Here is a 19,179-nt window from a genome sequence, read left to right as displayed (position 1 = left end):
AGAGAGTGATTGGCATTGGAATGGGCTGCCCAGGGAGGTGGTGGAGTGGCTGTGCCTGGAGGTGTTGAAGCCAAGCCTGGCTGGGGCACTTAGTGCCATGGTCTGGTTGCTTGGCCAGGGCTGGGTGCTAGGTTGGACTGCCTGAGCTTGGAGGTCTCTTCCAACCTGCTTGATTCTATGATTATTTGTGGTCTCTTGCTATCAGCTGGAGTTTAGTAATTAAAGTGACTTATTTGGAATTAACAGGCTCACAGGATGTTAGGGGGTGGAAGGGACCCAAGGAGATCATCCAGTCCAACCCTCCTACCAGAGCAGGACAATCCTATCTAACACAGAGCACACAGGAACACATCCAGACAGGCCTTGGAAGGCTCCAGAGAAGGAGACTCCACAACCTCTCTGGGCAGCCTGTGCCAGGGCTCTGGGACCCTTACAGCAAAGAAGTTCCCCCTTGTGTTGAGCTGGAACCTCCTGTGCTGCAGCTTACACCCATTGCTGCTTGTCCTGCCCCAGGGAGCAGTGAGCAGAGCCTGTGCCCCCTCCTGGCAGCCCTCAGATACTTATAAACATTGATCAAACCCTGTCTCAGTCTTTTCTTCTCCAGACTAAGTAGCCCCAGGTCCCTCAGCCTCTTCTCACCAGCCATGCCCTCCTGTCCCCTCATCATCCTCATAGCCCTCTGCTGGACTCTCTGCAGCAGATCCTTGTCCCTCTGCAACTGGGGAGCCCAAAACTGAACATAAACATAGGCAACTTGGCCTGGATCAGTAATAGTGTAGCCAGCAGAACCAGGGCAGTCATTCTACCCCAGTACTCAGCACTGCTCAGGCCACACCTTGAGTGCTGTGTCCAGATCTGGGCTTTTCAATTCAAGAGAGATGTTAAAGCACTGGAACATGTCCAGAGAAGGGCAAAGAAGCTCGGGAGGGGCCTGTGAGGAGAGGCTGAGGGAGCTGGGGGTGTGCAGCCTGCAGCAGAGGAGGCTCAGGGCAGAGCTCATTGCTGTCTGCAGCTCCCTGAAGGGAGGCTGTAGCCAGGTGGGGTTGGGCTCTGCTGCCAGGCAAGCAGCAAGAGAAGAAGGGGACACAGTGTGAAGTTGTGCCAGGGGAGGTCTAGGCTGGATGTTGTTAGGAAGTTGTTGTCAGAGAGAGTGATTGGCATTGGAATGGGCTGCCAGGGGAGGTGGTGGAGTTGCCATCCCTGGAGGTGTTTAAGAGGAGACTGAATGAGGCACTCAGTGCCACGGGTTAGTTAATTAGGAGGATTAGTTGATAAGGTTGGACTTGTTGATCCCAGAGGTCTTTTCCACCCTGGTTAACTCTGTGATGCTGTGACTGTGCCAGAAAAGATTAGGCAGCAGTAATTTGCTAACTGATGCAGGATTGATGGTTTGGTTTTTCTCCATCACTCACAGCAAAGTCAGAACACATCTCCCAGGCTCAGGAACCATGTGGGCTTCTCTGCATGAGGCTCTCTCTACACACATGGTCTGCTGAAAAACTTCAATGAAGAGGGAAGCTTACAGCAGGGAAGTGCACCCACTGAGGGGTGACCTCCTGCATGTTGACAAAGGTGTAAAGGTGAGTGCCAGGAGGCTGGAGCCAGGCTCTGCTGGGTGATGCCCAGTGGCAGGGAAAGGGGCAATGGGTGGGAGCTGAGCCATAGGAAGTGCCATGGAAACAGGAGGAAAATGTGAGGTTCACAGAGCACTGGAACAGGCTGCCCAGGGGGGTTGTGGAGTCTCCTTCACTGGAGATATTCAAGACCCTCCTGGATGTGTTCCTGTGTGCTCTGGAATAGGAGATCCTGCTCTGGCAGGGGGGTTGCACTGGATGAGCTTTTGAGGTCACCCCCAGGCCCTAACATGCTGTGGGATTCTGTGATTGGTAGAGAATGGCTCTGGTCTGCCTCTTAAATATATATAGGCAAAGACTGGGGATGCCCTGCAGCTACTGGGAGAAGGAGCATGCCAAACTGGTACAGCAATGGTGACAGGAGGCTGGATGAGGCTCTTACTGCCATGTATTAGTTAACTGGAAGGGTTAAGTGATAAATTGGACTCAATGATCCTAGAGGTCTTTTCTAACCTGGTTAGTTCTGTGATTCTGTGAAATCAGCAACAGAACATTTTATAAAGGTTTGGGATGAGACTGAACGAGGCCAAGGGCAGGGTTCTGCACTTTGGCCACAACAACCCCAAGCAGCACTGCAGGCTGGGGCCAGAGTGGCTGAGAGGGCCATGGGGGTGCTGGGAGAGAGGAGCTGAAGATGAGGCAGCAGTGCCCAGGTGGGCAGCAGAGCCAATGGCATCCTGGGCTGGCTCAGGAGCAGTGTGGGCAGCAGGACAAGGGAGGTTCTTGTGCCCCTGTGCTCAGCACTGCTCAGGCCACCTCTGGAGTGCTGTGTCCAGTTCTGGGCTCCTCCATTCAAGAGAGATGTTGGGGTCACTTTCAAGGCCTACACATGCTGTGGGATTCTGTGATTGGTAGAGAATGGCTCTGGCCTGCCTCTTAAATATATATAGGCAAAGACTGGGAATGCCCTGCAGCTACTGGGAGAAGGAGCATGCCAAACTGGTACAGCAATGGTGAATATCTCAGACACTGACTGACAACACCTACAGAAAAATAAAGACAACATAAAAAAAACAAAGGGGGGGGGGGGGGGAGGGGAAGCCAAAAGGGAACTAAAGATGAGCCTCCCTTCTTGCCTACTTACTCCAATCCATATAACCTCTTCCTCCTTTCCCTTCCTTTATGTAAAGTTTATCTTTCTGCTGGCTTTGCCTGTGTCATCTGCAGCATGCTCCAGGCAGTTCTCACAGAAGGGTTTTCTAACAGACTATTTCTTTGCCTAGCCTCCAGGAAAGAGGTTCTCTTTCTCCTTGCCTTTCAGTAATCTCCTGAGGCAGTTTGTCTTCCACATTTTACTGATGGAGATTTAATGGTCTGCTGCTTTCCCTCATGACAAATGCCTGGGATCCCCTATTGCCTTTACCACTCTGCATTGTTAGTGTCAATGAGCACACAAAACCAATTGACTTCCACCAGATGCCCAGCAGATGCATCACTGTGGATGTCAGGATTAAACCCATGGATTGAGGACATGAGATTAGATTGATCAAGCATTGTAGAAATATCCCCAAGGATGGGGCCTCAGCCACCACCCTGAGCAACATGTTCAGTGTTCCAACACCCTTACGGTGCAGAGCTTATTCCTAACATCCAATCTCAATCTGCTCTGCTCTGCTTCAAAGCCTCAGGCTGTGCCAGGGGAAATTTAGGCTGGAGGTGAGGAGAAAGTTCTCCCCTGAGAGAGTCATTGGGCACTGGAATGGGCTGCCCGGGGAGGTGGTGGAGTCGCCATCCCTGGAGCTGTTCAAGGCAGGACTGGGCGTGGCACTTGGTGCCATGGTCTGGCCTTGAGCTCTGTGCTAAAGGGTTGGACTTGATGATCTGTGAGGTCTCTTCCAACCCTGATGATACTGTGATACTGTGAAGCCATTGCCCTCATCCTGTCCCTGCAGGCCTTTGTAAAGGTGTTCAGTATCTTTATTGATGATCTGGAGCAGGGGATTGAGTCCAGCATCAGTGAGTTTGCAGATGGCACCAAGCTAGGAGCAGCTGTGGAGCTGCTGGAGGGTAGGAGAGCCCTGCAGAGGGACCTGGCCAGGCTGGATGGGTGGGCAGAGGCCAAGGGGATGAGACTGAACAAGGGCAAGTGCAGGGGTTCTGCACTTTGGCCACAACAAGCCCAAGCAGCACTGCAGGCTGGGGCCAGAGTGGCTGAGAGCAGACAGGCAGAGAGGGTCCTGGGGGTGCTGGGAGAGGGGAGCTGAAGCTGAGGCAGCAGTGCCCAGGTGGGCAGCAGAGCCAATGGCATCCTGGGCTGGCTCAGGAGCAGTGTGGGCAGCAGAACAAGGGAGGTTCTTCTGCCCCTGTGCTCAGCACTGCTCAGGCCACCCCTGTGTCCAGTTCTGGGCCCCTCCATTCAAGAGAGATGTTGAGGTGCTGGAAGGTGCCCAGAGAAGGGCAGCAAGGCTGGGGAGGGGCCTGGAGCAGAGCCCTGTGAGGAGAGGCTGAGGGAGCTGGGGGTGTGCAGCCTGCAGCAGAGGAGGCTCAGGGCAGAACTCATTGCTGTCTGCAGCTCCCTGCAGGGAGGCTGTAGCCAGGTGGGGTTGGGCTCTGCTGCCAGGCAAGCAGCAAGAGAAGAAGGGGACACAGTGTGAAGTTGTGGCAGGGGAGGTCTAGGCTGGATATGAGGAGGAAGTTGTTGTCAGAGAGAGTGATTGGCATTGGAATGGGCTGCCCAGGGAGGTGGTGGAGTCACCGTGCCTGGAGGTGTTGCAGCCAAGCCTGGCTGGGGCACTTAGTGCCATGGTCTGGTTGATTGGCCAGGGCTGGGTGCTAGGTTGGGCTGGCTGAGCTTGGAGGTCCCTTCCAATCTTCTTGATTCTAGGATTCTAACCTGGATGATTGGTCTGGCGGGTCATAAAGCTACAAAGAGTTCCAAGAGTTTTGGCTGCAGCTGCATTTCCCCAAGGAAGTCAGCAGGAGAGGGAGGTTTGTTTCAGGAGGGAGAAGGAATTACTACCCTGCTGTGAAGCTGCCTCAGGAGATTAGAGACAATAAGGTTGGTAATGAGACTAAATTGGTACATGAAAGGCTAGAGATGCCAAGTCATCATCCCCAGCTAAGTGACATTGCTTTCAAGGTAGCTTCTCTAAGCCAGTACCACGGGAATGGAAGATGATTGTCAGGGCTCATGAGGAAGGCTGGGCTCACTAATCTAAAAGCAATACAGCTGGGCTTTCATCAGGTGCTAGCAGGGCTCAGGAATGCAGAGTTCAGCTATTATCATGCATTGTTATTCCTCCACTAATAGTTCAGCTTAACATTTACAACAACCAATCACTGATAATGCAACGATAAAGACACTACAATTAATTCCTGCTTCTCAGAATCACCCTCCTCTGTCACAACCAGCCAAATGCTTCATTTAGCAGCAGTCCTGATGCACACAGCCAGGCTGCATTTTAAAGTCACTTTCCACTTGCATTAATTACCCACATGTATTTATTGGGACATTTCATCTATTGCCAGGTAGCTGTTACTGATCCTTTCTATATTCTAAGTCTCTTAGACTGACATTTGCTTTATCAAGCAGTATCTAACTACATAACCTCCTCCTGATGGATTCCAAAACTCAGATGTGCAGTTGTTCCAGAGTGTAAAAGAAAAGGATTCACCAAGTGATGAATATGGAATTATGGTGTTTATTTTGGTGCAATCCCAAGCACAGCTCCAGGATGGATGGGGAATGGCTGAGAGCAGCCCTGAGGAACAGGCCCTGGGGGTCTGGGGTGAGGAAAAGCTCAACAGGAGCCTGCAGTGGGAGTGCAGCCCAGACACAACCCTGTGCTGGGCTGCAGCAAGAGCAGTGTGGGCAGCAGGGCAAGGGAGGGGATTGTGCCCCTTGGCTCTGCTCTCCTCACACCCTACCTGCACTCCTGGAGGCAGTTCTGGAGCCCTCAGCACAAGCAGGACATGGAAGTGTTGGAGCCAGTGCAGAGGAGGCCACCAAGATGCTGAGAGGGCTGCAGCAGCTCTGCTGTGAGGACAGGCTACAAGAGTTGGGGCTCTGCAGCCTGGAGAAGAGAAGGCTTCCAGGAGACCTAGGAGTGGCCTTCCAGTGTTGGAAGGGGGCTACAGGAGGGTGGGAAGGGACTATTGACAAGGTCTGGTAATGACAGGAGGAGGAGGAATGGGTTTGAACTGGCAGAGGGGAGATTGAAAGTGGATGTTAGGAAGAAGTTGTTTGCAGTGAGGGTGGTGAGACACTGGCACAGGTTGCCCAGGGAGGTGGTGGAGCACAGAAGCACCCAATGGGATGAAAGATCTCATTGGGTACTTCTGTGCTTCACAACCTCCCTGGAGGTGTTCAAGGCCAGGCTGGATGAGGCCTTGAGCAACCTGTTCTAGTGGGAGGTGTCCCTGCCTATGGCAGGGGGTTAGAACTGGCTGAGCTTTGAGGTCCTTCCCAACCTAAACCATTCTATGATTCTATGATTTTATACATAGACTATTGCACTTAGCTTTCAGTTAGCAACATTGTAGTACCAAATCCTTCTGTGAACTCAGTTTTTAACATCTTGTCTCTGAAATCCTAGAAGGTGTCAGAAGTTGCTGTTTCAACCAGGACAATCCCAGAGGCACAGCAATGGGAACTTCATAAAAATGTTTTCCACTGGTTTGATAATGACACAGAGTTTAGGAGGAGTAATTACAAAAGCACCCCCCAAAACAATCCATAAAATAAAAACTATGACATTTCCCTTTATGACTCTCAGAGAATATTTCTAGTTAGTCACTTTTACATTTATACACAGTTCCAAACCCCCATGGGAACAGAAATAAGACTCCAAGAGGCACTTAGTGCCATGGTCTAGGTGATTGGACAGGGCTGGGTGATAGGTTGGACTGGATGAGGCACTTAGTGCCATGGTCTAGGTGATTGGACAGGGCTGGGTGACAGGTTGGACTGGATGTGGCACTTAGTGCCATGGTCTAGTTGATTGGACAGGGCTGGATGATAGGTTGGACTGGATGAGGCACTTAGTGCCATGGTCTAGTTGATTGGACAGGGCTGGGTGCTAGGTTGGACTGGATATGGCACTTAGTGCCATGGTCTAGGTGATTGGACAGGGCTGGGTGATAGGTTGGACTGGATGAGGCACTTAGTGCCATGGTCTAGTTGATTGGACAGGGCTGGGTGATAGGTTGGACTGGATGAGGCACTTAGTGCCATGGTCTAGGTGACTGGATAGGGCTGGGTGACAGATTGGACTACATGAGGCACTTAGTGCCATGGTCTAGGTGACTGGATAGGGCTGGGTGACAGATTGGACTGGATGAGGCAGCCCCTGAAGGGAGGCTGTAGCCAGGTGGGGTTGGGCTCTGGCAAGCAGCAAGAGAAGAAGGGGACACAGTCTCAAGCTGTGTCAGGGGAGGTCTAGGCTGGATGTTAGGAGGAAACTGTTGTCAGAGAGAGTGATTGGCATTGGAATGGGCTGCCCAGGGAGGTGGAGGAGTTGCTGTGCCTGGAGGTGTTGAAGCCAAGCCTGGCTGGGGCACTTAGTGCCATGGTCTGGTTGATTGGCCAGGGCTGGGTGCTAGGTTGGATGAGATTGGAGGTTTCTCCCAACCTGGTTGATTCTATGATTCTATGATATACTACAGCTGAGGAGAACAAAGAAACTATGAATAAGCTCCATGGTTACTCAAGGATCTGTGCATTGTACAAAGACAGAGGAAACTGTGTCAGAATTTTGTGTCCTTTCATTTTTTAGTGTTTTTCTCACTCAGCTACTAATGAAGTGCAGCCACCTCAGGGAAAGCATGGAAAAAGCAACTCAACTGTGCAGAGCAGTGAAATCACTCAAGCTTCCATCACTCCTTTGAACCAAAATGATGCAAAAGCTTTCAAGAAGCTCTCCCAGCTGTGGGCTGATCAAGAAGCACAGGCTACAGCATTAGGACCAATTGGACAACATTAAGTCAGAATTTGCCAATTTGTAGACAACAACCTTTGATTTCAGTTACTTCTCTTTCCTGGAGTTAGTTCACTGTTGAGGTGAACATGAAGTGAAAATGAAGTTGAGGAGACACAGAAATCAAGATATGAAGCCTCCCATTTTGCACCTTGCTGTAGTTAGTAGCTTTGCTCACCAGAACTGCTCCTTGTTTAATCTCTAGCAGCTGGATGTAACCACTCTCAGTTTTCACCTGTTAGCAGCTGGCTACCAAAACAGTCACAACACAAAGATACAACCTAGAGAACTTTCACAGCTCCAAACTAGTCTCTGGAGATAATCTATGCATCTTTTGACCTTACACAGCTCTGCTTGTTTGCAGAGCTCTTGAGGAGAGGCTGAGGGAGCTGGGGGGGTGCAGCCTGCAGCAGAGGAGGCTCAGGGCAGAGCTCATTGCTGGCTACAGCTCCCTGAAGGGAGGCTGTAGCCAGGTGGGGTTGGGCTCTGCTGCCAGGCAAGCAGCAATAGAAGAAGGGGACACAGTGTGAAGTTGTGTCAGGGCAGGTCTAGGCTGGATGTTGTTAGGAAGTTGTTGTCAGAGAGAGGGATTGGCATTGGAATGGGCTGCCCAGGGAGGTGGTGGAGTGGCTGTGCCTGGAGGTGTTGAAGCCAAGCCTGGCTGGGGCACTTAGTGCCATAGTCTGGTTGCTTGGCCAGGGCTGGGTGCTAGGTTGGGCTGGCTGAGCTTGGAGCTCTCTTCCAACCTGTTTAATTCTATGCCTCTATGAAATTATGTCAGCCAATGGCATGGGAGGTGGAATAATAAGAGCAGAAGCCTGGAAGCATGAAGAAGACTCTAGGGGTGCCTCAGAGCTGCTAAGGGGATGTTAGCTGCGGTGGGGGGACCTTAGAGCTTCCTTCCAATACCTGAAGGGATCCTACAGGAAGGCTGCAGATGGACTTTTTGCAAGGGTGTCTAGAAACAGGATAAGCTGATCCAGGGCAGGTTAGGAAGAATTTCTTCACAGCAAGAGTGATTGGCATTGGAATGGGCTGCCTGGGGAGGTGGTGGAATCATCATCCCTGGAGATGTTTAAAAGGAGGCTGGATGAGGCACTTAGTGCCATGGTTCAGTTAATTAGAAGCTGTTAGGTGATAGGTTGGACTGGATGATCTTGGAGGTCTTTTCTACCTTGGTTAATTCTGTGATTTGTAATTAACACTACTGAAAATAAGGCCCTTTTGGGACACAGTTCCAGATTTAAGTGTGCACACCAAGACACTTGAAGCAGAAGCCACAGGGTGCTCGCCAGGAAGGCTTTCTTATTGACAACACATTTGAGGCTTAGGAAAACATGGAAACTCAGGTGACATTAGTTGTGAGGATGAAACCCTTCTCAGTGAGATGACAACAGATAAAATTCAGCAGGGCAACAAAACAACCTACTACCTCACTGCCTGCAGAGTAGGATTTTTTTTGGGACTGTTTTCTCAGTTGATGTGGAGCAGACAATTTGTTCTTGTCCATCCTCTCCACTGAGGCCAGGATATGAGAGTTGGGGGCTCTGCAGCCTGGAGAAGAGAAGGCTCCAAGGAGACCTTGGAATGGCCTCCCAGGATCTGAAGGGGGCTCCAGGAAGGCTGGGGAGGGACTACTGACAAGGTCTGGTAATGACAGGATGAGGAGGAATGGGTTTGAACTGGCAGAGGGGAGACTAAAAGTGGATGCTAGAAGTTGTTTACAGTGAGGGTGGTGAGACACTGGCACAGGTTGCCCGGGGAGGTTGTGGAGCACAGAAGCACCCAATGTGACCTTTGATCCCATTGGGTGCTTCTGTGCTCCACAACCTCCCTGGAGGTGTTCAAGACGAGGTTGGATGAGGCCTTAAGTGACCTGTTCTAGTGGGAGATGTCCCTGCCTATGGCAGGGGGTTGGAACTGGCTGAGCTTTGAGCTCCCTTCCAACCTAAACCATTCAGAGGAGTCACCATCCCTGGAGATGTTTAACAGCACAGTGGATGTGGCACTTGAGGCTATGGTCTGGTGATGAAGGCTGCTGGGATGAAGGTTGGACTGGCTGATCCTGATGGTCCTTTCCAAGAACAGCAATTCACAGTGCTGAGATGTTGTGCTGAGGGATTTGGTTTAGTCAAGGACTTGTCAGTGTGAAACTCATGACTGGACTCAATGATCTTGAAGGGCTTTTCCAATCTAAGAAATTCTCTGATCTCTGTGATCCTATGACCCATCAGTGGCACTCTTCCCCTGTCCAAATATTTTCTTGCCACTATCACACAGTATCCCAGTATCATCAGAGTTGGAAGAGACCTCACAGATCATCAAGTCCAACCCTTTAGCACAGAGCTCAAGGCCAGACCATGGCACCAAGTGCCACGTCCAGTCCTGCCTTGAACAGCTCCAGGGACGGCGACTCCACCACCTCCCCGGGCAGCCCATTCCAGTGTCCAATGACTCTCTCAGGGAAGAACTTTCTCCTCACCTCCAGCCTAAATCTCCCCTGGCGCAGTCTGAGGCTGTGTCCTCTTGTTCTGGTGCTGGCCACCTGAGAGAAGAGAGCAACCTCCTCCTGGCCACAACCACCCCTCAGGTAGTTGTAGACAGCAATAAGGTCTCCCCTGAGCCTCCTCTTCTCCAGGCTAACCAATCCCAGCTCCCTCAGCCTCTCCTCGTAGGGCTGTGCTCAAGGCCTCTCCCCAGCCTCGTCTATGACCCATCAGTGGCACTCATCCCCTGTCCAAGTATTTTCTTGCCACTATGACCCATCAGTGGCACTCATCCCCTGTCCAAGTATTTTCTTGCCACTATGACCCATCAGTGGCACTCATCCCCTGTCCAAGTATTTTCCTGTCATGCCATAAGTCATTAAACTACACAGCAGAGAGGACATGAAACATAAACACTAAATTACACTAAGCCCCTTGCAGAAAAACCTTGAACTCCTCCAGGATGCCAGTTCCCAGGTGGAAACAGGCTGCTATAAGAAGTACCTCCATGCTTTGGGAGAAAGGGTCCTTGGGATCACAGAGTGATGAAGATATCCTGTGGTTGCCACGGAAACAGCGCTGACTTATGTTCTGGGGCACTGGAAAGGTCTGCCGGATAATCGTTAAGCGCCCAATGGACCTTCTCACCAGCTCCTGCACGTCCGCGTCGCTTATCTCCTGAAAGGCAAGGCAAGGGACACACAGGCATCAAAGGCAAACCAGGGGAATCATGTGGGCAGAGCAATCAGTGCACCCTCAGCAGGTCTGCAGATGGCACCAAGCCGTGTGGCACTGCTGACTTGCTAGAGGGCAGGGATCCATCCAGAGGGACCTGGGCAGGCTGCAGAGCTGTGCCCAGGCCAACCTCAGCACATTCAACAAGGCCAAGTGTCAGCTCCTGCACCTGGGTGGCTGCAATCCCAAGCACAGCTCCAGGCTGGGTGGGGAATGGCTGAGAGCAGCCCTGAGAAACAGGCCCTGGGAGCCTGGGCTGATGCAAAGCTCAACAGGAGCCTGCAGTGGGAGTGCAGCCCAGACACAACCCTGTGCTGGGCTGCAGCCAGAGCAGTGTGGGCAGCAGGGCAAGGGAGGGGATTCTGCCCCTTGGCTCTGCTCTCCTCAGCCGCCACCTGCACTCCTGGGGGCAGTTCTGGAGCCCCCAACACAAGCAGGACATGGAAGTGTTGGAGCCAGTGCAGAGGAGGCCACCAAGATGCTGAGAGGGCTGCAGCAGCTCTGCTGTGAGGACAGGCTGAGAGAGTTGGGGCTGTGCAGCCTGGAGAAGGGAAGGCTTCATGGAGGCCTTGGAGTGGCCTTCCAGTATCTGAAGTGGGCTACAGGAAGGTTAGGGAGGGACTGTCACTACAAGAACCCTTTCCTAACATCTAGTTTGAATCTCCCCTCTGCCAGTTTATACCCACTTCCCCTCGTCCTGTCATCACAAGACCTTGTATATAGTGCCTTGTGGACACCCCTGCAGTGAGAGAGCTGTTTGAGGAGCACACATGAGCAGCCTGCATTTAAACACATCCCTGAATGTAACTACAGCTTACTGAACATTCCTGAAGTTCAGTTCTGCATTTAGAGGTTTTCATTTTTTCAGGGCATAAAGCACATCTGCACTGTTACACCTTCAGCTTCCACTCTAGTTTCCTGACCAAAGCATAGAATGAAGAACTTAGGAGACACTCAGTGATGAGCTTGAAATCACATTACAGAAGGTTTCATGTGAGAAGGAAGCCAAGCTTTATGAAAAAGCAATTCTTTAAATGCTAAGACAACCACTCTGATAATTTCAGCTTTTTTTTGTTCTGGCTTTGTTTTGTGCTTTGTCATTTGTTTGCTTTTGTAGGTTTTCTTGCTTGTTTGTTTTAGCTGCAGTTCACAGGCTCACAGGATGCTTGGGGCTCAAAGAGGGATCCAGTCCAAACCCCCTGCCAGAGCAGGAGCAGAGAATCTAGCACAGGTCACACAGGAGCACATCCAGACAGGGCTGGAAATGCACCAGGGAAGGAGGCTCCACAAGCTCTCTGGGCAGCCTGTGCCAGGGCTCTCTCACCCTTACACTCAACAACTTCTTCCTCATCTTACGGTGGAGCTTCCTGTGCTGCAGTTTCCATCCCTTGTCCTGTGCCAGGGCACAGGTGAGCAGAGGCTGTCCCTGTGCCTTCCTTCCTGACCCCCAGCCCTCAGCTCTTGACAGACATTGCTCAGATCCCCTCTCAGCCTTCTCCTCTGCAGACTAAGCAGCCCCAGGGCTCTCAGCCTCTCCTCCTCAGGCAGTGCTGCAGTGCCTTCAGCGTCCTTGTAGCCCTCCCTTGGACTCTCTCCAGCAGATCTCTGTCCCTCTTGAACTGGGGAGCCCAGAACTGGACGCAGTATTCCAGGTGAGGTCTCACCAGGGCAGAGTAGAGGGGGAGAAGAAGCTCCCTGGATCTGCAGGACACACTCTTCTTAGTGCACCCTAGGACCTATTGGCCTTCTTGGCCACCAGGGCACATTGCTGTGCCATGCAGAACCTCTTATCCACCAGAATTCCCAGGTCCCTCTCCCCAGGGCTGCTCTCCAGCAGATCACTTCCTAACTTGTACTGGTGCAGTTTATAGTTCCTTCCTGGGTGCAGGACTCAGCATTGATCCCTGTTGAACTTCATTAGTTTCCTCCTTTAAACCAATTATTTTGAAGCAACCTCTTTGGAGGTATTTGTTTATTTCCTTCACATTTTGGAAGGGAAATATTGGGCTGGATGATCTTAGAGGTCTCTTCCAACCTGGTTGAATTTATGATTCTGTAAGAAGTAAATTTCCACTTCTGCCCTCTTGACTACAGTAAAAGTGTTACATTCTTCTTCATAGGCTGTGAAAGTATCTGAACTCCTCTGCTATCACTGTCCTTTCTCAGACACAGATTCTGCCACAAACAAAACCAACACATGGCCTCAGCTGCATGCAGTGGTAATGTCTTGCATTTCTGGTTGACTAAATCTTAATGTGCCACAGAGAATGGCTTCCTTCAGCTTCAGATGCCATCTTCTCGTTTAGTCTGCATCATTTCACAAGCTGCAAGGTGAAACATAAAATGAAATCCTCTTTTAGTGCAATGCATCTTTTATTTCTTTTTTAATCACAGCCTCACAGGAGGCTGAGGGAGCTGGGGGTGTGCAGCCTGCAGAAGAGGAGGCTCAGGGCAGAGCTCACTGCTGTCTGCAGCTCCCTGAAGTGAGGCTGTAGCCAGGTGGGGTTGGGCTCTGCTGCCAGGCAAGCAGCAACAGAAGAAGGGGACACAGTGTGAAGTTGTGGCAGGGCAGGTCTAGGCTGGATGTTGTTAGGAAGTTCCTGTCAGAGAGAGTGATTGGCATTGGAATGGGCTGCCCAGGGAGGTGGTGGAGTGGCTGTGCCTGGAGGTGTTGAAGCCAAGCCTGGCTGAGGCACTTAGGGCCATGGTCTAATTGACTGGATAGGGCTGGGTGCTAGGTTGGACTGGCTGAGCTTGGAGCTCTCTTCCAACCTGCCTGATTCTATGACTGGCATTGGAATGGGCTGCCCAGGGAGGTGGTGGAGTCACCATCCCTGGAGGTGTTTCAGAGGAGACTGGATTAGTGTCATGCTTTAATTAATTAGAAGAGTAAGGTGATAGGTTGGACTTGGTGACCTCAGAGCTCTTTTCCAACCTGGTTAATCCTGTGTTTCTGAGGCCTGTGTTTGTGTGCCTGTGGTGGCTAAAGCAGGCTGTCAGCTAAGTCACTGTACCTCTGCTTCTCTGGCCTAGACTGAAATTCTAACATGATCAATAGATGCATTCTTTCTCTAAAGCCACATATCAAACAATTCCTCACATTCCTTGCACCTGTAACTAGCAAAGTCCCCCAGGGATCAGTGCCAGGTCCAGTCCAGTTCAACATCTTTATCAGTGACATTCATGACAGGAGAGACAGTCAGACAAAGCCTGCTCAATGAGCTTACTGATGATACCAACCAGGGAGGCTTGGCTGAGACACCTGCAGGCTGTGTGACATGGACAGACTGAGAGCTGGGCAGAGAGGAACCCGATGGGGTTCAACAGGGGTCAGTGCAGAGTCCTGCACCCAGGAAGGAACTATAAACTGCACCAGTACAGGTTAGGAAGTGATCTGCTGGAGAGCAGCCCTGGGCAGAGGGACCTGGGAATTCTGGTGGATAAGAGGTTCTGCATGGCACAGCAATGTGCCCTGGTGGCCAAGAAGGCCAATAGGTCCTAGCGTGCATTAAGAAGAGAGTGGCCAGCAGATCAAGGGAGCTTCTCCTTCCCCTCTACTCGGCCCTGGTGAGACCTCACCTGGAATACTGCGTCCAGTTCTGGGCTCCTCAGTTCAAGAGGGACAGGGATCTGCTGGAGAGAGTCCAAGGGAGGGCTACAAGGACGCTGAAGGCACTGCAGCACTGCCTGAGGAGGAGAGGCTGAGAGCCCTGGGGCTGCTTAGTCTGCAGAGGAGAAGGCTGAGAGGGGATCTGAGCAATGTCTATCAAGAGCTGAAGGCTGGGGGTCAGGAAGGAAGGCACGGGGACAGCCTCTGCTCACCTGTGCCCTGCCACAGGACAAGGGGCTAGGGATGGAGACTGCAGCACAGGAAGTTGCACATCAAGATGAGCAGGAAGCTCACGAGTGCCAGGGCACAGACTGCCCAGAGAGCTTGTGGAGCCTCCTTCTCTGGAGCCTTTCCAGCCCTGTCTGGATGTGTTCCTGTGTGACCTGAGCTAAATTTCCTGCTCCTACTGTGGCAGGGCACTGGACTGAAGCTCTCCAGAGGTCACTTTGAAACCCTAACATCCTGTAAGCCTGTGAGATGCCAAAATAAGAGAGAATTGTCTTATCCTTCCCATCACTTTGCTGGGGGCATTACAGCACACATCCCAGGTGTATTAAGAAAAAATGATCTATCACCTTCAGCGTTCTGACCAGGACTCTGCTTAGGTTTTCTGAGGTGATGTCTGTTATTCTAATTGCTTCATTTAAATGCTACAATCCCTCTGAAGAGTACCTGAATTTTTCTTGTGCCATTAGCTGCTATTTTGTGCAGGAGAGGAAATCAGCTTGAAAGCTGTGTGTCGAAGTAGGAATGCATGCGTGGGAGGAAGGGGAGTGTTCCCAGGAAATGAAGAGATGCATCATTTGCTCCAGCAAAATGCATCATATTATCTGTGAGGTCTCTTCCAGCCCTGATGATACTGTGATCATATTAATCCTTTCTGCAACTACTGCAGATCTCTACTGCTCAGGGAAATCAGCTGAGGAAACACTCGCCAAACAAACGTCTCTGTTTCGTCAGAGCCTTAAAGCAGGTGGTGAATGTCTTCACTGAAGTAGCCAGGTGGGGTTGGGCTCTTGTGCCAGGCAAGCAGCAATAGAACAAGGGGACACGGTCTGAAGTTGTGGCAGGGGAGGTCTAGGCTGGATGTTAGGAGGAAGTTCTTGCCAGGGAGAGCGATTTGCCACTGGAATGGGCTGCCCAGGGAGGTGGTGGAGTCAACATGCCTGGAGATGTTCAAGCAAAGTTTGGATGAGACTTTTAATGCCATGGTCTAGTTGACTGGATAGAATCATAGAATCAACCAGGTTGGAAGAGACCTCCAAGCTCAGCCAGTCCAACCTAGCACCCAGCCCTGGCCAAGCAACCAGACCATGGCACTAAGTGCCTCAGCCAGGCTTTTCTTGAAGACCTCAAGGGACGGTGCCTCCACCACCTCCCTGGGCAGCCCATTCCAATGGGAAATCACTCCCTCTGTGAAGAACTTCCTCCTAAATAGGACTGGGTGCTAGGTTGGACTGGATGATCTTGGAGGTCTCTTTCAACCTGGTTGATTCTATGATGCTATATGGTCCTACAAGGTCACAGAATCATAGAATCAACCAGGCTGGAAGAGAGCACCAGGCTCAGCCAGTCCAACCTAGCACCCAGCTCTGGCCAATCAACCAGACCATGGTATTAAGTTCTTTGCTTCAACACCTCCAGGCACAGAGACTCCACCACCTCCCTGAGCAGCCCATTCCAATGCCAATCGCTCTCTCTGCCAACAACTTCCTAACAACATCCAGCCTAGACCTACCCTGCCACAACTTCACACTGTGTCCCCTTCTTCTGTTGCTGCTTGCCTGGCAGAAGAGACCAACCCCACCTGGCTACAACCTCCCCTCTCAGTCTTCTCTTCTGCAGACTAAACAGCTTCCTCAGCCTCTCCTCACCAGTCAGTGCTCCAGTCCCCTCATCATCCTCATAGACCTCCCTGGACCCTCTCCAGCAGATCCCTCTCCCTCTTAAACTGGGGAGCCCACAACTGAAGGCAGTATTCAAGATGAGGTCTCACCAAGGCAGAGTAGAGGGCAATGAGAACCTCCTTTGATCTGCTGGACACACTCTTAGTACACCCCAGGTTCCCATTGGCCTTCTTGGACAGTTGATACTATGATTTGAAAGTAGCTGAACTGTTGAGCTTCCCAGAACCATAAAATCATAGAATCAAGCAGGTTGGAGGAGACCTCCAAGCTCATCCAGTCCAACCTAGCACCCAGCCTTAGCCAATCAACCTCATCCAGGCTTTTCTTGAACACCTCCAGGGATGGTGACTCCACCACCTCCCTGGGCAGCCCATTCCATTGCTGTCTGGTTGATTGGACAGGGCTGGGTGCTAGGTTGGACTGGATGAACTTGGAGGTGTCTTCCTACCTGGCTGATTCTATGACCCCCTGTACCCAAGCTCTAACAGCAAGATGCCTGCATGGCCATGTTTTGTAGCTAAATAATATTTTAAAAGAGATGTTTTACTTTCAGCTACTCAAACATGGACCTTTACTGTCCCAAAGTGTGCTGCTTTCACTTTATTCAGCATTTCTTTTCACAGTATCACACAGTATCACAGTATTATCAGAGTTGGAAGAGACCTCACAGATCATCAAGTCCAACCCTTTAGCACAGAGCTCAAGGCCAGACCATGGCACCAAGTGCCACGTCCAATCCTGCCTTGAACAGCTCCAGGGACGGCGACTCCACCACCTCCCCGGGCAGCCCATTCCAGTGTCCAATGACTCTCTCAGGGAAGAACTTTCTCCTCACCTCCAGCCTAAATCTCCCCTGGCACAGCCTGAGGCTGTGTCCTCTTGTTCTGGTGCTGGCCACCTGAGAGAAGAGAGCAACCTCCTTAGAGCATTCACATTTTAACTCATCCCTGCTAGAAAGCAGCCTTGTGGAGAAGGACTTGGGAATCCTGTTGCACAAAAAGTTCTCCATGGGACTGCAACGTGCCTATGTGGGCAAGAAAGCCACTGGCATCCTGGGGTGCATTAAGAACAGTGTGGCCAGCAGACTGAGGGAGGTTCTGCTATGCTGCCCTGGTGAGGTACTCCCTGAAATATTGCATTTGGCTCCCCAGTTTAAGAGAGACAGGGACCCACTGGGAAGAGTTCAGGAGAGAGCCATGAGGATGAATGGGGACATCAGCATCTCCGTTAGGAAGAGAGACTGAGAGCCCTGGAACTGTTTAGTCTGGAGAAGGCTGAGAGGGGATCTGAGCTATGGCTAGCAATAGTTGAGAGGTGGGTGTCAAGTGGAGGGGGCCAAGCTCTCTCCACTGGTCAGCAGCAATAAGCCAAGGAGCAATGGATACAAACTGGAACAGAGAAGGTTTCCACTCAACATGAGGAGAAACTTCTCTACAGTGAGGGTGACAGAGCCCTGGAGCAGGCTGCCCAGAGAGGTTGTGTCTCCTCTGGAGACATTAAAATCCACCTGGATGCACTCCTGTGCACACTACCCTGGGTGAGCCTGCTTTTGGCAGGGAGTCAGGACTGGATGATCTCTGGAGGTCATTTCCAATCTCTAAAGTTCTGTTATTCTGTGATCTGCTCTGGGGAAAGGATCTACTGCAGGGAGTCCAACAGAGAATTAGAAGGATGCTGAAGGGGCTGCAGCACTGCCTGAGGAGGAAAGGCTGAGAGCCCTGGGGATGCTTAGGCTGCAGAGGAGAAGGCTGAGACGGGATCTGAGCAATGTCTATCAAGAGCTGAGGGCTGGGGGTCAGGAAGGAAGGCACAGGGACAGCCTCTGCTCACCTGTGCCCTGCCATAGGACAAGGGGCAAGGGATGGAAACTGCAGCACAGGAAATTCCATCTTAAGATGAGGAAGAAGTTGTTGAGTGTAAGGGTGAGAGAGCCCTGGCACAGGCTGCCCAGAGAGGTTGTGGAGTCTCCTTGTCTGGAGCCTTTGCAGCCCTGTCTGGATGTGTTCCTGTGTGACCTGTGCTGGATTCTGTGGTCCTGTTGTGGCAGGGGGGTTGGACCAGAAGGTCTCCAGAGGTCCCTTCCAACCCCTAACATCCTGTGAGCCTCTGATCCCAATTTTTTGGTACGTTACCTGGGAACTAATCATAGAATCATAGAGGTGCCCCCCCCCAACTGCTTGTGAGGAAAGCTAACCTTACCCTAATTGAACCCAGGACAGCTACCTGCACTAGATCCAGCTGCTAGAAAACAGAAGCACAGAGCTCTCAGTCAATATTAACCACAGAATCACAGAATGGGTTAGGTTGGAAGGGACCTCAAATTCAGCCAGTTCCAACCCCCTGCCATAGGCAGGGACACCTCCCATGAGAAAGGTCTCTCAAGGCCTCATCCAGCCAGGCCTTGAACACCTCCAGGGAGGGAGCAGCCAGAACCTCCCTGGGCAAGACAGAATGGATTTTCACATTGCTGCTGAGGAGGTCTACACATCAGTATGTTAATGGCAGCTATCAGTTTAAACGGTGTAAATTCCACCCAGTAGTAGGTTAACAACAAAGCCATGCCCTGCCAACCCAGATTCAGCTCCAGTGATTTGCTATCCATTTCTTTGTCATTTTAATGCTTGGCATTGAGTGAGAGAAGAGCCTTTTATATGACTCTGCTGTATCATTTCTCATTCTTGAATTTTGGATCTGACTTAAGAAAACTAAATAAAGCAGCTATTGTATGGGAGGAAACAACTTTCATTTGCACTTCAAAGGAGGATACAGTATAACGATCTCAGGATGGCAAATGATCTGTTATACAAGCACCAAGTGTCAAAGAAAGCACAGAGTAGGCCAAGTTGAACTCAGCACCTGTGTAAATTTAGGTTAGCTTATAGGGGGGGGGCC

General features: G+C 51.2%; 1 protein-coding gene across 1 annotated transcript in view; it reads right to left on the bottom strand.

Moving 5' to 3' along the window:
• GRID2 (glutamate ionotropic receptor delta type subunit 2) overlaps window positions 1-19,179 on the bottom strand; it is a 1,033,277-nt gene that overhangs the window by 259,115 nt on the left and 754,983 nt on the right. Inside the window, exon 6 of the mRNA XM_064148337.1 lies at window positions 10,540-10,713. Within this exon, the coding sequence (XP_064004407.1) occupies window positions 10,540-10,713 (174 nt within the window). The remainder of the gene's footprint in view (window positions 1-10,539; window positions 10,714-19,179) is intronic.

This window comes from Pogoniulus pusillus, chromosome 9 (assembly GCF_015220805.1).
Source record: "Pogoniulus pusillus isolate bPogPus1 chromosome 9, bPogPus1.pri, whole genome shotgun sequence".
Lineage (NCBI taxonomy): Eukaryota > Metazoa > Chordata > Aves > Piciformes > Lybiidae > Pogoniulus > Pogoniulus pusillus.
This window is presented reverse-complemented; position numbering and strand designations above follow the sequence as displayed.